The sequence below is a fragment of the Aethalodelphis obliquidens genome, unplaced genomic scaffold (assembly GCF_003676395.1).
Source record: "Aethalodelphis obliquidens isolate GAN/ISIS:26980383/991018 unplaced genomic scaffold, ASM367639v1 scaffold72, whole genome shotgun sequence".
NCBI classification, from domain to species: Eukaryota; Metazoa; Chordata; class Mammalia; order Artiodactyla; family Delphinidae; genus Aethalodelphis; species Aethalodelphis obliquidens.
In genome coordinates this window covers 5,665,575-5,681,130 of record NW_020838016.1, presented here as the reverse complement: position 1 = coordinate 5,681,130, position 15,556 = coordinate 5,665,575, and the positions used below count along the sequence as shown (strand labels likewise).

The 15,556-nt window shown below is 36.2% G+C and overlaps 1 protein-coding gene across 5 annotated transcripts in view; it reads right to left on the bottom strand.

The window, feature by feature from the left end:
* The window catches only part of ARMC8 (armadillo repeat containing 8), a 107,455-nt gene that overhangs the window by 69,420 nt on the left and 22,479 nt on the right, over window positions 1-15,556 (bottom strand). For all 5 annotated transcript variants that reach the window (XR_003429727.1, XM_027091715.1, XM_027091712.1 and 2 more), the window contains one exon: window positions 780-851. Coding sequence is in view for 4 of the 5 variants with exons in the window: in XM_027091715.1 (XP_026947516.1) it covers window positions 780-851 (72 nt within the window). In the remaining variant the exon portion in view is untranslated. The remainder of the gene's footprint in view (window positions 1-779; window positions 852-15,556) is intronic.

The following is a 15,556-nucleotide window of genomic DNA, read 5'->3' as shown; positions in this document are numbered from 1 at the left end:
ACCACTTATGACCATCTCCTTTATGTTCTAATGTAGAACCTTCATGTTCTCTAAAGCATATTTATATATACTGAGCACTAATTCCCTAAGAAAGGCTGCTGACAGCTTTATAGTGACCAAAGGTCAATCACGTTAAAAACAATAAAACCATTAATCCTATATTAAAAGATAGAAAAGAAGAAAGAGAAAAAAACAAAACATTAAAAAATTCTGAATGAAAAACTTACAGCAATTGCACATAAAACTTAGTTCTGGGTAGCAAAGGCAAAGAGGAAGTTATACAACTGTCACTGTCTACCAAAAGGAAGCTTATTAGCTTCATCAGAAGAAATCAAACTTTCTATGTTAACTTAAAAACCAGCAAATTCGAAAAATTAGAAATTAAAAAAGCAGGGTTAAAAAACCAAGAATTTTTTTTAAACTCAAAAAAGGTTTTGCGAATCCTAATAAATTATTATCCAATCATACAAAAACTGCCAGAGTGCAAAGGAGACAGGGAAGATTCAGGCTGGTGTACACTGCTTATCTACACAACACATCCTTTTATTGCAGGGTCAATGATCTTCCTGAACCTCTAGAAAGTATTAATACATTTGTTTCATATTCCATTCCCTGGTACCTTAATTGTTTTTAAAGAGATGCTTCATATACTTCAAAGCATTTATTTAAAAAAAATAAGAACAGACAATACAGAAAAAAGATAGGTCTTATGGTTGAGAATGAGAAATACATTCAAAACTTAGTATGAATAGCAGAAAAGGGGATGACAGCAAACTTACCTCGGAACAGCTCCTAGAACAATGAGGTTGGCTTTCTGCTTGTTGTTTCCAATTACAGCATTTTTCATGTCTCTGAATTCAGGGGAAAGAGAAAAGGGTAAGGTATGTTGAGACATCACAGAAAAATAAAAGATCAATGCATCCCACTTTATCTTTATTATGCAACATCTTGGATTGGCAAGTACAGAAGTTAGGGACAAAGTGAAAACACTGACGCTTTTCCACCTGGAGTGCCAAAGAGAAGGGACAGAGATAGGTACCTTATAAACCTGGGGCTGTAAAACAGGAGAGTAGCAAGGTGGGGGGAGGGGGGAATGAGAGACATCTTGAGTATTGGCAAAAGACTTCCAATACAAAGGAAGTTGAGTTCTTCAAAAAGGCTACCAATCCTTTGAATAAAAAGAAATATAGGCCATCTTCTCACGCACAGCTCTGGGAGTAGGGAGTAAAAGCAGCCAGCCGACAGAACAGATCTGATCTTGTTTCAGGGACAATGACTTTCCTTTTTTCCTTTTCTTCTGAATTCTCTGGACTGAATATTTCTGATTCCATTTTATCTCCTTTATTGTCTTATTAGCTGTACCTCTTTGGGTTTTGTTTTGTTGTTTTTCAGTGGTTGCTTTACAATATGCATCTTTTAACTTAACACAGTCAATCTTCAAGGGATACTGTCCCATTTCATGTGTATTTTAAGAGCCTTGCAAGCATATACTTCCATCTTCCCATCCATTCTTTGAGCTGCTGTCATAGTTTTATTTTTAAATTAGTTAGAAACAACATAATATACTGTACCTTTTTTTTTTTTGGCTGTGCTGTGAGATCTGTGGGATTTTAGTTTCCCCACCAGGGGTTGAACCCATGCCCCCTGCAGTAGAAGCACAGAGTCCTAACCACTGGACCACCAGGGAATTCCCTATATTGTATTATTTTTGATTTAAAAGCCACTTATCTTTTAAGGAGATTTAAAAATAAGAAAAAATCTTTTATATTTCCCATATATTCACCAGTATTTTTTATTCTAGCTACACTCAGATCTTTATTTCACCAGGAGTAACACTCTATTCCATAAAAAGAATATCAATGACCAGTTGGTTCACAAACACATGGGTGTTCCCAGAGAAAATACAAACAGCTCAAAATAAGCCCAGTACTAATAAAATGTTTAATTAAAAAAACTTACGCTAATTGGTCAGTAGTGCTATCTTAATATAGAACATTAGAACACTGTGATTCTCAAAGTATGGAAGAAGGTATCAGAGACTCCATGGGCATTTCAGAAGTTTAAGAGGGAGTCTGGAAATTTCTGGCCATAGTTTTAAAATAGAAAGCCTTTTTTGCACAATCCTAAAGAAAATCATATTTTTCAGTACTGTACCTGCCTTGTAAATAAAAAGGAGACTATACTTTTTTTTTGAATTTTATTTTTTTGTACAGCAGGTTCTTATTAGTTATCCATTTTATACATATTAGTGTATATATGGCAATCCCAATCTCCCAATTCATCCCACCACCACCACCCCCCACTCCACTTTCCCCCCTTGATATCCATACATTTGCTTTCTGCATCTGTGTCTCAATATCTGCCCTGCAAACTGGTTCATCTGTACCATTTTCTAGTTTCCACATATACACGTTAATACACAATATTTGTTTTTCTCTTTCTGACCTACCTCACTCTGTATGATAGTCTCTAGATCCATCCACGTCTCTACAAATGACCCAATTTCGTTCCTTTTTATGGCTGAGTAATAGTCCACTGTATACATGTACCACATCTTCTTTATCCATTCATCTGATGATGGGCATTTAGGTTGCTTCTGTGTCCTGGCTATTGTAAATAGTGCTGCAATGAACATTGGGGTGCATGTGTCTTTTTGAATTATGGTTTTCTCTGGGTATATGCCCAGTAGTGGGATTGCTGGGTCATATGGTAGTTCTATTTTTACTTTTTTAAGGAACCTCCATACTGTTCTCCATAGTGGCTGTATCAATTTACATTCCCACCAACAGTGCAAGAGGGTTTCCTTTTCTCCACACCCTCTCCAGCATTTGTTGTTTGTAGATTTTCTGACGATGCCCAATCTAACTGGTGTGAGGTGATACCTCATTGTGGTTTTGATTTGCATTTCTCTAATAATTAGTGATGTTGAGCAGCTTTTCATGCGCTTCTTGGCCATCTGTATGTCTTCTCTGGAGAAATGTCTATTTAGGTCTTCTGCCCATTTTTGGATTGGGTTGTTTGTTTTTTAATATTGAGCTGCACGAGTTTATATATTTTGGAGATTAATCCTTTGTGCGCTGATTCGTTTGCAAATATTTTCTCACATTCTGAGGGTTGTCTTTTCATCTTGTTTGTAGTTTCCTTTGCTGTGCAAAAGCTTTGAAGTTTCATTAGGTCCCATTTGTTTATTTTTGTTTTTATTTCCATTACTCTAGGAGGTGGATCAAAAAAGATCTTGCTGTGATTTATGTCAAAGAATGTTCTTCCTATGTTTTCCTCTAAGAGTTTTATAGTTTCTGGCCTCACATTAAGGTCTCTAAACCGTTTTGAGTTTATTTTTGTGTATGGTGTTAGGGAGTGTTCTAATTTCATTATTTTACATGTAGCTGTCCAGTTCTCTGAGCACCACTTATTGAAGAGACTGTCTTTTCTCCATTGTATATCCTTGCCTCCTTTGTCATAGATTAGTTGACCATAGGTGCGTGGGTTTATCTCTGGGCTTTCTATCCTGTTCCATTGATCTATATTTCTGGTTTTGTGCCAGTACCATATGGTCTTGATTACTGTAGCTTTGTAGTATAGTCTGAAGTCAGGGAGTCTGATTCCTCCAGCTCCATTTTTTCCCCTCAAGACCGTTTTGGCTATTTGGGGTCTTTTGTGTCTCCATACAAATTTTAAGATTTTTTGTTCTAGTTCTGTAAAAATGCCACTGGTAATTTGATAGTGATTGCATTCAATCAGTAGATTGCTTTGGGTAGTACAGTCATTTCCACAATATTGATTCTTCCAATCCAAGAACATGGTATATCTCTCCATCTGTTTGTATCATCTTTAATTTCTTTCATCAGTGTCTTATAGTTTTCTGCATACAGGTCTTTTGTCTCCCTAGGCAGGTTTATTCCTAGGTATTTTATTCTTTTTGTTGCAATGGTAAAAGGGAGTGTTTCCTTAATTTCTCTTTCAGATTTTTCATCATCAGTGTACAGGAATGCAAGGGATTTCTGTGCATTAATTTTGTATCCTGAAAGTTTACCAAATTCATTAGCTCTAGTAGTTTTCTGGTGGCATCTTTAGGATTCTCTATGCATAGTATCATGTCATCTGGAAACAGTGACAGTTTTACTTCTTCTTTTCCAATTTGGAGTCCTTTTAATTCTTTTTCTTCTCTGATTGCCATGGCTAGGACTTCCAAAACTATGTTCAATAATAGTGGGGAGAGTGGACATCCTTGTCTTGTTCCTGGTTTTAGAGGAAATGCTTTCAGTTCTTCACCACTGAGAATGATGTTTGCTGTGGGTTTGTCCTATATGGCCTTTATTATGTTGAGGTAGGTTCCCTCTATGCCCACTTTCTGGAGAGTTTTTATCATAAATGGGTGTTGAGTTTTGTCAAAAGCTTTCTCTGCATCTATTGAGATGATCATACGGTTTTTCTTCTTCAATTTGTTAATATGGTGTACCACACTGATTGATTTGCGTATACTGAAGAATCCTTGCATCCCTGGGATATATTCCACTTGATCATGGTGTATGATCCTTTTAATGTGTTCTTGAATTCTGTTTGCAAGTATTTTGTTGAGGATTTTTGCATCTATATTCATGAGTGATATTGGTCTGTAATTTTCTTTTTTTTAATATCTTTGTCTGGTTTTGGTATCAGGGTGATGGTGGCCTCATAGAATGAGTTTGGGAGTGTTCCTTCCTCTGCAATTTTTGGGAAGAGTTTGAGAAGGATGGGTGTTAAGTGCTTCTCTAAATGTTTGATAGAATTCACCTGCGAAGCCATCTGGTCCTGGACTTTTCTTTGTTGGAAGATTTTTAATCACAGTTTCAATTTCATTACTTGTGATTGGTCTGTTCATATTTTCTATTTCTTCCTGGTTCAGTCTTAGAAGGTTATACCTTTCTAAGAATTTGTCCATTTCTTCCAGTTTGTCCATTTTACTGGCATAGAGTTGCTTGTAGTAGTCTCTCAGGATGCTTTGTATTTCTGTGGTGTCCATTGTAACTTCTCCTTTTTCGTTTCTAATTTTATTGATTTGAGTCTTCTCCCTCTTTTTCTTGATGAGTCTGGCTAATGGTTTATCAATTTTGTTTATCTTCTCAAAGAACCAGCTTTTAGTTTTACTAATCTTTGCTATTGTTGTCTTTGTTTCTATTTCATTTATTTCTGCTTTGTTCTTTATGATTTCTTTTCTTCTACTAACTTTGGGTTTTGTTTATTCTTCTTTCTCTAGTTCTTTTAGGTGTAAGGTTAGATTGTTTATTTGAGATGTTTGTTGTTTCTTGAGGTAGGATTGTATAGCTATAAACTTCCTTCTTAGAACTGCTCTTGCTGCATCCCATAGGTTTTGGATTGTCGTGTTTTTATTGTCATTTGTCTCTGGGTATTTTTTGATTTCTTCAGTGATCTCTTGGTTATTTAGTAACATATTGTTTAGCCTCCATGTGTTTTTGTTTTTGATGGTTTTTTCCCTGTAACTGATTTCTAATCTCATAGCATTGTGGTCAGAAAAGATGCTTGATATGATTTCAATTTTCTTAAATTTACTGAGGCTTAATTTGTGACCCAAGGTGTGATCTATCCGGGAGAATGTTCCGTGCGCACTTGAGAATAAAGTGTAATCTGCTGTTTTTGGATGGAATCTCCTATAAATATCAAATAACTCTATCTGGTCTATTGTGTCATTTAAAGCTTCTGTTTCCTTATTTATTTTCATTTTGGATGACCTGTCCATTGGTGTAAGTGAGGTGTTAAAGTCCCCCACTATTACTGTGTTACTGTCGATTTCCTCTTTTATAGCTGCTAGCAGTTGCCTTATGTATTGAGGTGCTCCTATGTTGGGTGCATATATATATTTATAATTGTTGTATCTTCTCCTTGGATTGATCCCTTGATCATTATGTACTGTCCTTCCTTGTGTGTTGTAACATTCTTTATTTTAAAGTTTATTTTATCTGATATGAGTATTGCTACTTCAGCTTTCTTTTGATTTCCATTTGCATGGAATATCTTTTTCCATCCCCTCACTTTCAATCTGTATGTGTCCCTAGGTCTGAAGTGGGTCTCTTGTAGACAGCATATATATGGGTCTTGTTTTTGTATCCATTCAGCGAGCCTGTGTCTTTTGGTTGGAGCATTTAATCCATTCACGTTTAAGGTAATTATCGATTTGTATGTCCCTATTACCATTTTCTTAATTGTTTTGGGTTTGTTTTTTGTAGGTCCTTTTCTTCTCTTGTGTTTCCCACTTAGAGAAGTTCCTTTAGCATTTGTTGTAGAGCTGGTTTGGTGGTGCTGAATTCTCTCAGCTTTTGCTTGTCTGTAAAGCTTTTGATTTCTCCATCGAATCTGAATGAGATCCTTGCCAGGTAGAGTAATCTTGGTTGTAGGTTCTTCCCTCTCATCACTTTAAATATGCCATGCCACTCCCTTCTGGCTTGTAGAGTTTCTGCTGAGAAATCAGCTGTTAACCTTATGGGAGTTCCCTTGTATGTTATTTGTCATTTTTCCCTTGCTGCTTTCAATACTTTTTCTTTGTCTTTAATTTTTGCCAATTTGATTACTATGTGTCTCGGCATGTTTCTCCTTGGGTTTATCCTGTATGGGACTCTCTGCACTTCCTGGACTTGGGTGGCTATTTCCTTTCCCATGTTAAGGAAGTTTTTGACTATAATCTCTTCAAATATTTTCTCGGGTCCTTTCTCCCTCTCTTCTTCTGGGACCCCTGTAATGCGAATGCTGTTGCGCTTAATGTTGTCCCAGAGGTCTCTTAGGCTGTCTTCATTTCTTTTCATTCTTTTTTCTTTACTCTGCTCCTCAGCAGTGAATTTCACCATTCTTTCAGGTCACTTATCCGTTCTTCTGCCTCAGTTATTCTGCTATTGATTTCTTCTAGTGTAGTTTTCATTTCAGTTATTGTATTGTTTATTTCTGTGTGTTTGTTCTTTAATTCTTCTACGTCTTTGTTAAACATTTCTTGCATCTTCTCGATCTTTGCCTCCATTCATTTTCTGAGGTCCTGGATCATCTTCACTATCATTATTCTGAATTCTTTTTCTGGAAGGTTGCCTCTCTCCACTTCATTTAGTTGTTTTTCTGGGGTTTTATCTTTTTCTTTCATCTGGTACATAGCCCTCTGCCTTTTCATCTTGTCTATCTTTCTGTGAATGTGGTTTTTGTTCCACAGGCTGCAGGATTGTAGTTCTTCTAGCTTCTGCTCGAGACTATACTTTTCATTAAAAGTTATTTCACTTTGGAAAATCAGATCAGTGGCACTCATGGTATATGGGTCATCAATACCATACCGACATCAGTCCATAGTTTCTGCTCTTGCGTTCATACCTCATTAACATGGTCACCCCTAAGCACTTACATATTGAAACATTATAAATTATCTTTTTTTCATATTCCAAAATACATTCCCCTAATTACTTACTGAGATCTCTTTGACTTCTCTTTTAGGCAGCAGAGCTCTACAGTATACAGGAATTTTTTGCTGACCATGAAAGTTACAATTCTGAAAAAGTTCTGTAACTGGCAAACCATGATCTTATAGAAAAACACGAGTAGAAAGTGGGGGTGGGGGGGAGTTATTAAGAAAATCAGTGACTAAATGTTATCGTCAGCTTGTGTTTCCAGTACCAACCAATTTCACTGGCATTGAAAACCCTGGTAACAATAATTATAATACCCCTCTCCTTAATTACCTTCTTCAATTATTACAGAAAAATGCTGCTATGACGTAGTGGTCTGCTGAAAGCTGATTCTCCCCACAAATTTTTGAATAGCATTTTCACAAGTCTTGAGCCAAACACTGTACCTGTTAGTCTTCTTCCTTCAGCTCAGTGCTTGAGGGTGGTCTATTTTTCAGGTCCTTACCTCTCTCTCTGTAAATATCCCTCAGATCTTCCATATGGTTTATAGGGGATCAGCAGGAGTATTTTTTGTTTATGAGGACTAAGCTGAATGAAGTTTACTAAGGTTTTAACCAAGTTCTGATACATGATTATAAAATTATGTGATACTGAAGCTTCCCTGAGCAAAGCATAGTTGATGATAAATTGTACATCTAAGCTCCTGCCTCCTTATGGATGTCTGCTGTTTTCTTAGAGACCTGCTTCCCAATTGTCAGCTTATAGACCCTAACCTAGCAGTCTGTCATCTTCTTTCATCTTCTTCTTTTCTCTTAATGTGTTCTGCCTATACCAACACAGTACATTCATTTGTCCAGTAGCTGTCTATCTACTGAGGGTTTATTTATGCCAGGTGCCATTCTGGAGGTTCTCTCTATTCTGGAATTCCCAACCCTAACATTTTCTCAGATTTCTCCCCATTCTTCCTAAACGAAGCAGAAATGAGGTGTCCCCACCTTATAAACACAACCCAAATACCTCAAACCATGCCAGAGTAAATGTTTTTATAGACAAAAGCAAACAAAAACTCCAAAACCAACTTTCCAGTTCTCCTAATAGTTTGCAAAAAGGACACGAAGGAGGCAGCTGGTAGTTATAGAGTAATCGCAGGCTAAAGAGAACACAATTAATAAAATGGATCAATGTGTAAAGAAAACAATTCTTGCTCTGGCTCTAATAAGTAAAATATATCTATACTAGACAAGGAAGAGATGTTAACGCCCTGCAAATAAATTCTATTCAGTTGTACCAGAAGATCATCTCTATGAAAGAGTTAAAATCGAAAGAGACAATAATGAATACATATACTCATTTTTAGCAGATCTAAGTACAGGGTAAGATTCAATTTCAGAGCCAGCCAAATGAAGCTTCTTTCAGTTCCCAGAGTGTAGCTATTTTCTCTCTCTTTCATTTCCTTATTATTCCCTCCCTTATATCATTCCCTGGCCAATTTTACTCATCTTTCAGGTCTGAGCTTCTATGTCAGTGTCATCCTCCAGGAAGCATGCCCTGACAACTCCCAAGTCTGGGTTAGGTATCCCTCCTAGTGGCCTGTATCATAACATACTCATTACTTTTTTAGGAAAGAAGTCTGTCTCCTCTTCAGAGGCAAGAAACCAGTCTGACCTGGAAATATCAGAGAAGTTACTATCAATGGATCACAAAACATACCATATAGAAATCCGTATTTTTGTAAAATACAAACTCACAACTATCAAGATGGGAGCACAACAAAACTAGGCAGGGTTTACACATTGCTTTGAAGTTCACAAAGCATTCCATACCCATTATTTAATCTTCACCACAATCTTGAGTAATATTAACCCCATTTTACAGATGAGGAAGCTAAGACTTGGGTTTGGGCTCTTCTCAAAGCTCCACAATAAATGACAGAGCCAGTCTCAACCCATGTCCCTTATGCCAAGTGTTTTTTCCATTACCTCCAGTGATATCAGGCATTCAGAGAAAAGACAAAAGAATTTAGTAAATGAATTTCCTTTTTCCTCCTGTCTTTCAATTTACATTTTTATGCAAAATAAAAGCATATCTTTTAGGCAAAGACATCCTTTTCCCAGTAGATCAAAGAAATATATAATCTCAATCTCATGTCCATCAATCCTTAATATTGGAGGGGGTGGAATGCCCTACTAACATACTACTGAAATTCAACAATTACTTTTTGAGCTCAGCACTGTGCTAGGCTCTATGAAGGATACAAAAGCATCACATAATGAGATGTCTGATCTGAAGAGTTTACAATCTTTTTGAGATGACAAAAATAACACTAACAATGTAAGGCAGTGTATATTATAAATAGTGTGCTTATAGGGCTGAGAAAAGTAGATGATAAGACAAGCTTCACAGGTTTTGAAGCAATGGTAGGAACTAAGATAGACCTTAGAAAATGGCTAGGATTTGAATAAGCGGATGAGGAGGGCAAAAGGAACCATACTGGAAATGAATATGGCATACTTCTGGGGCAGTACCAGGAGCCAAGATTGAAAAGAAGGTTCCTTTTAAGGTGGAACATTAAGCATGGAACAAAGTTAGGAAAGTGAAAGGGAGAAGAGACAAACTAAAGGGGGATGGATTAAGGAGAAATCATGTTTTTGATCAGAAAAAGGACATGAAGGAAGCAATGACAATGGAAGATAAACTGAATGTGGAATGGACTGGAATACAGATAATTCTAGAGTTGAGAGGCAACTAAACGGCTGATGCCCTTCCTCTGTGGTCCCAAGACCCTCTGTGCTTATCATTATCACAGTATTCACTAATCAAACTACAGTGAACTGTCTCTTTAGTTATCTGACTCCTGCATTAGACTTTTGGATCTCCCAGAGCAGTGACTAATTATTCACTCTTATATACTCCCATACTAGCACAATGCCTACCTAGCACCTGATAGGCACTCAATAAATGTTTGTTTAAAAAACTACTCAATCCATCCAGGTATCTGGTTATATGAGACTAAGTAGCAGCATAGGAACCATTAATAGAGAGGACATTTTAAGGAAGCAGTTAACAAGATGATTTGATAGGTTTGACAGGTACAGGAAATGTGATATGTGACATGTCTTGAGTGACTACTTCAAGTCTGGGTGCCTGGGTGCAGAGAACACTAGGAAGTTTGGAGAATAAATCCCTTAGCAAGACAAGGATCTATCTTGAATTTATACATACTGAATTATCTTTGAGATGAGATACGAATATCTGGGTAGAAAAGCTAAAATGTAAGCCTTGGGGATAGTCTACTCCTTGAGGATGGGAATAGAGGAGTCGATATTAAGATGTTACAAAAATGCATTTGGCAGAGAACATTTTCGGCTAAAATCTAGCTAGAACCTTAAATTTGCCCAGTAATAAATGGACTCAAAATGCACCCACTTTTACATGGAGGTTAACCTTTCTACTTCCTTTCTTTGCTCTGAAGGAGTTTAATTTTTAGTGTGGTAGAGAAAAAGGTCTTGAATATAAAAACGAGATGTGCAGTGCCTACTACAGCATATGTCTAAATCAGAGTATTATGATTTGTGATCAAAACCAAGAGAGAAAGTAAACACCACACTTTGTCATTAAAATAGTAGGAAAAGTAAAAAAAATAATAATTGGAACCTAGACCTGTTGGAGAAACAAAGTCTAAGTCAATCAGGTATGAGCATATTATTCCTAAACAGTCAAGACACCATAAATTTTAACTGAAAACCTAATTATCATCTAAAAATAGAAAATTATCTTTAAAGTCATTGAAGGCTGGGGCCAGAAGCTAAAGATCAATGATGTCATTTTCATTTTGAACCAGTATGACTCTTCACTTACCTGAAGCAGCTCTTATTTGGAATACTACACATTCATTCTTGGTCTAATTAGCATTAAGTAGCCAAAGAGTACAGTAGATATGGAAAAGTACAGTCTAACGTCTGACCTACTTATGAAAACTCACTTTTCATAAGACATAAGGAAGAAATACGTATTTGTGGGTAGCTATAATAAGGCAACAGGGTAAACAACTTAACAAAATTATTTGGACTTGGAAAATTACAAACTTAATCACTGCTCTGACCCTGTAATAATAATTATTATGATGTTCTTTTTGGAAAATGTAACATCCAAACATCCAAGTACAATAAGTTTCTAATACCCAGCATGGTTAAGGAATGAGATTATTCATATTCCAATCAAAATCACCATCATCATATGTGAATTGCCAATTTTAAAAGAAGTAGATAATGATGATCTATTATTCAAACTAAAGTTACTTTTAACATAAGGCTTTGATTCAGCAGGTACTTGAGAGATTTACAGTGAACTTCAAGTCAACTTAGGCAATTATTGTGCACCTACTATATGTATAAATTGAACAGAACTGAGAATTGACAGTAATTTAGTTCATTCTTATCAACAAATTACCCTGAGGTGTAGATTTCTGGAATGTAGGGTAGCGTCAGATACAGTTCCGATTTTTATAAACACTAGTTTAGGAGTTGTACTTAACTCTGTTTTATCAGAGTTATCAGCTGATTACAAATCACCTTACATTCTCCAAAAATGAAAAGTGCAATGTAATAACTGCACTAATAAATGTAAAATATTTTTACAGTACATTAATAAATATTTTTAATATATGTAATCATTCCAAAGAACATCAGAAATGTGTTAGAACATTATGAATATGGAAGCATACAGTTAAGTGGCTTATAAATATGAAAAGATATATATACAGATATGCATACAAATATTCAGCTATTTTTGATGTTCAAAGTTAGTATCACATACATATATAAACAGCTTATATATCTGTACACAAAACTATGTCAATCTGATCTAACAATTTCTGGAAAATCTTGCTACCCTTTTAACCAGACTAACCTGTCTCAGAATACAAAGTTTTAAACAAGTAACTCTCAGAATCACTCCATTTCATTTGGTATTAAGGTCATCTTCACTTATGTTTACCTGTAACACTTCTGAAAGTAACTAACAGGACATTTCTTTTGAATTAGCCTAAAACTTATCCTTAATTTAAAATTTCCAAAAGCCAGAGGCTTCATTTTATGGGAGCTCATATCTTTAGGACATGCAAGAAAATGGAAAGTGCCTATATTCTACTGAAACCAGAGGTATATATTTGCTTGCAACCAGAGAATGAAGTACCAAAACCATTACCAAAATGAACTTATTTCATCAGTATATTAAAATACTTCAGAAGACACTTCTTAAAAATTGATACTTGGTGAAACCACACAATTCTACAGTATCCACAACTGCCTGCCTTAGTTTACCAGAAAGAGCCAATCTAGTTTTCTAGTTTGATTCAACTTTGAAACTACAAAGCCAGCCACATTTGCTTGTATCATCTTTTGCCTTTCAACATAGGGAATATCAACGTAAGGCCACAGGGGGATATCTGTTTATTTTTTTCACGGAGAATCACTAACGTCAAAACCAGATTCAGGTGCTCTAATTTAGGTATGTTAAAAAAAGCACAATATTTAAGCAGCTTTAACTCAAGGTCTACAAAAACATTTCAACAGTTATTCTTCTGCAACTATGAAATTTAACATGGTTGAGCTAATACCAGGGTAACTTCACCAAAAACATCCTGTAATTGTTTTTTTAAAGTCACACGCAGATCACCACACTAGAGGAAGCTGAAAATTTGCAATACGGTATAGTTTATCTGATGTACCTACTCTCTGTTGTAGTTGCAAAGGCTGTAGTTTATGACCTACACAGCTGATTGCCCTGTTCTCTCTGCTCATATCTGACTCCTATCTTACTCCATTAACTACTCAGTTACACATCTGAAACCTTGCTTTTCAGGACCTAATTCTGTTTTCAAACCTTTAGTATAATAGGACCATTCAAATTTATGCTAAATATTGTACTATAAACAAAAAAGTTGTCTCTAGGATAACTCCTCATTCTTTAACAATTAAACTTAAGCAGTTCTGATGTTTAATAGTATTCTTCAAAGGCATACTCACTGACTAGGTAAAACAGTCCTTCACAACATGGGTTATCTACAAAGAAGTTCCCTATATTTATTCATAGGTCTATGGCTCTAACTCAGCTGAGTAGATTAGTTAGAGGCCTTGATGAAAAGTTATTATTCATCTTTAATTTCTTCGATTTTGTTTTTCCTGCTAGTGAAAAATCAGACTAATATTGCTAGAAAAACGATAGAGCTCTGGTTGTCTCATAGCTAAAGCTAGTCATCAATTCTTTTTTATGTCCTTCGAATTGGATATTTTGGATTCAAAGCTGGTTACTTCAGCCTCTGTCTTTTCCTTCCCTAAAACCAGAAGGCTACCTTTGGTTGTTTACACTCTGTGGCCACCTTCCTTCTACCTGCCTCTTTTGGTCTAGTAATGGTCTCTGTATGACTGACTCAACGGTGGCTGTGTAATGTGTATTAAATAAAAGGAAAGAATTCGTCAATTCTCTTTTCCTAAACATCATTTTGGCTCCCCCTTTTCCTCTATCAATATTATATTATTCTTGTATTAGACAAGGTTACTTAAAAGTAAATGTTAAAAATTAAACTCATTTTTCATTCAATTGACTACGTACAATTAATCTTCAGACAGTAACAAAATTCAGGAAAGAATTAAGTCAGAAAGGATAATTTTTTCTCTCTGCGGTAAAGAAAGCTTTATCAAATCATACTACACACGCCCCCAGAAGGCCATAAAGTGAAAAGATTTTGGGTGATCTGTCCGTTTCAAACTCTAAATAGATTTTAGTATTTTAAGTAGCAATCACATTTACTGGAACGTGTTATCACTCAGATTTTCTTGTCTGAATCAAGAATTCTAGCTCCTCTCCCTCTTCTTCTCCTTCAGTGGGAATTGTTTTATCTCTGACATTTTTTTAGTTTTTCTTTCTCTTCTTTGAAAAGAATCACCTTATTTTTGAAGTTGTTTTAAATTAGGGTCAATAACTACTAACCATTTAAGTACCAATTTGTGGGTATCCACAACATACCAGGCACTGAATGTTATATTTGTCTTAATTCTTAACCACTTGGCAAGATGGGCAGTATTACTCTCTCTTTACAGATGATAAAGTTGACGCTCAAAGAAATCAAATAACCTGCCCAAGCACTGTACTAGGAAAGGACTCTACTAGGAAGTATCAGAACCAGGTATCCAACCTACCGTTGTCCAACTTGAAAGCCCATGCTCTTTCCACTCCACTATCCCTCCACACAAACCTTTCTTATCTTCTTAGCTGACAGCTAAGTGTCTTAGACTTGATAATTTTTTAAGAGGCACTAAGTCTATCAAACTATACCATAGCTAGTTTGAAATAATACACTCTTCCCAGTGGTTTTTTTTTTTTTTTTTTTGCAGTAGCGGGCCTCTCACTGTTGTGGCCTCTCCCATTGTGGAGCACAGGCTCCAGACATGCAGGCTCAACGGCCATGGCTCACGGGCCCAGCCGCTCCGCGGCATGTGGGATCTTCCCGGACCGCGGCATGTGGGATCTTCCCGGACTGGGGCACGAACCCGTGTCCCCTGCATCGGCAGGCGGATTCTCAACCACTGCGCCACCAGGGAAACCCTTCCCAGTGTTTTTTATGCCTTATTTGATATTTAATCACCTTTAAAAAAGCTACAGTGTTTTTTGGTAAATGAGAAATTTCTAACAGTGACAACACTTGAATCAGCTACTCACATCAGATACAAGTCTTTCACGCAGAATCCTTGACTGAGAAATTTAGCTTTTCTCCTAAACTGCCACAGAAGCAGTAATAATGAAAACAACAACAACAATAACATCATCTTGTATCATTTACTGAATACTTAATGAGTCTGACATTTCCAGCGGAACTATTTATTGAGGAATCTTAAGTGATATCTAGGATTAGCAATATACAAAAGCTGTGTCTAGCTTTGTGTGGGGGAGTGTCTGCCTGTCTAAGAAAGAATGTCAAATTAAACCTATCTCTTCCACTAATTTGTGTGTGTAGGTACAACCCAAACTGATTTATTTAAGAGACAGATTTAATACCACTTTTCCTGGTATTAATCAAACTAGACTTAAAAGCGCTGATTAAATCATTATAGTCTCCCAGTTAAGGGGACAAAGGCAAAGTTAACATAATGAGAAAACAAGAAATATCATCTCCTGTTTCT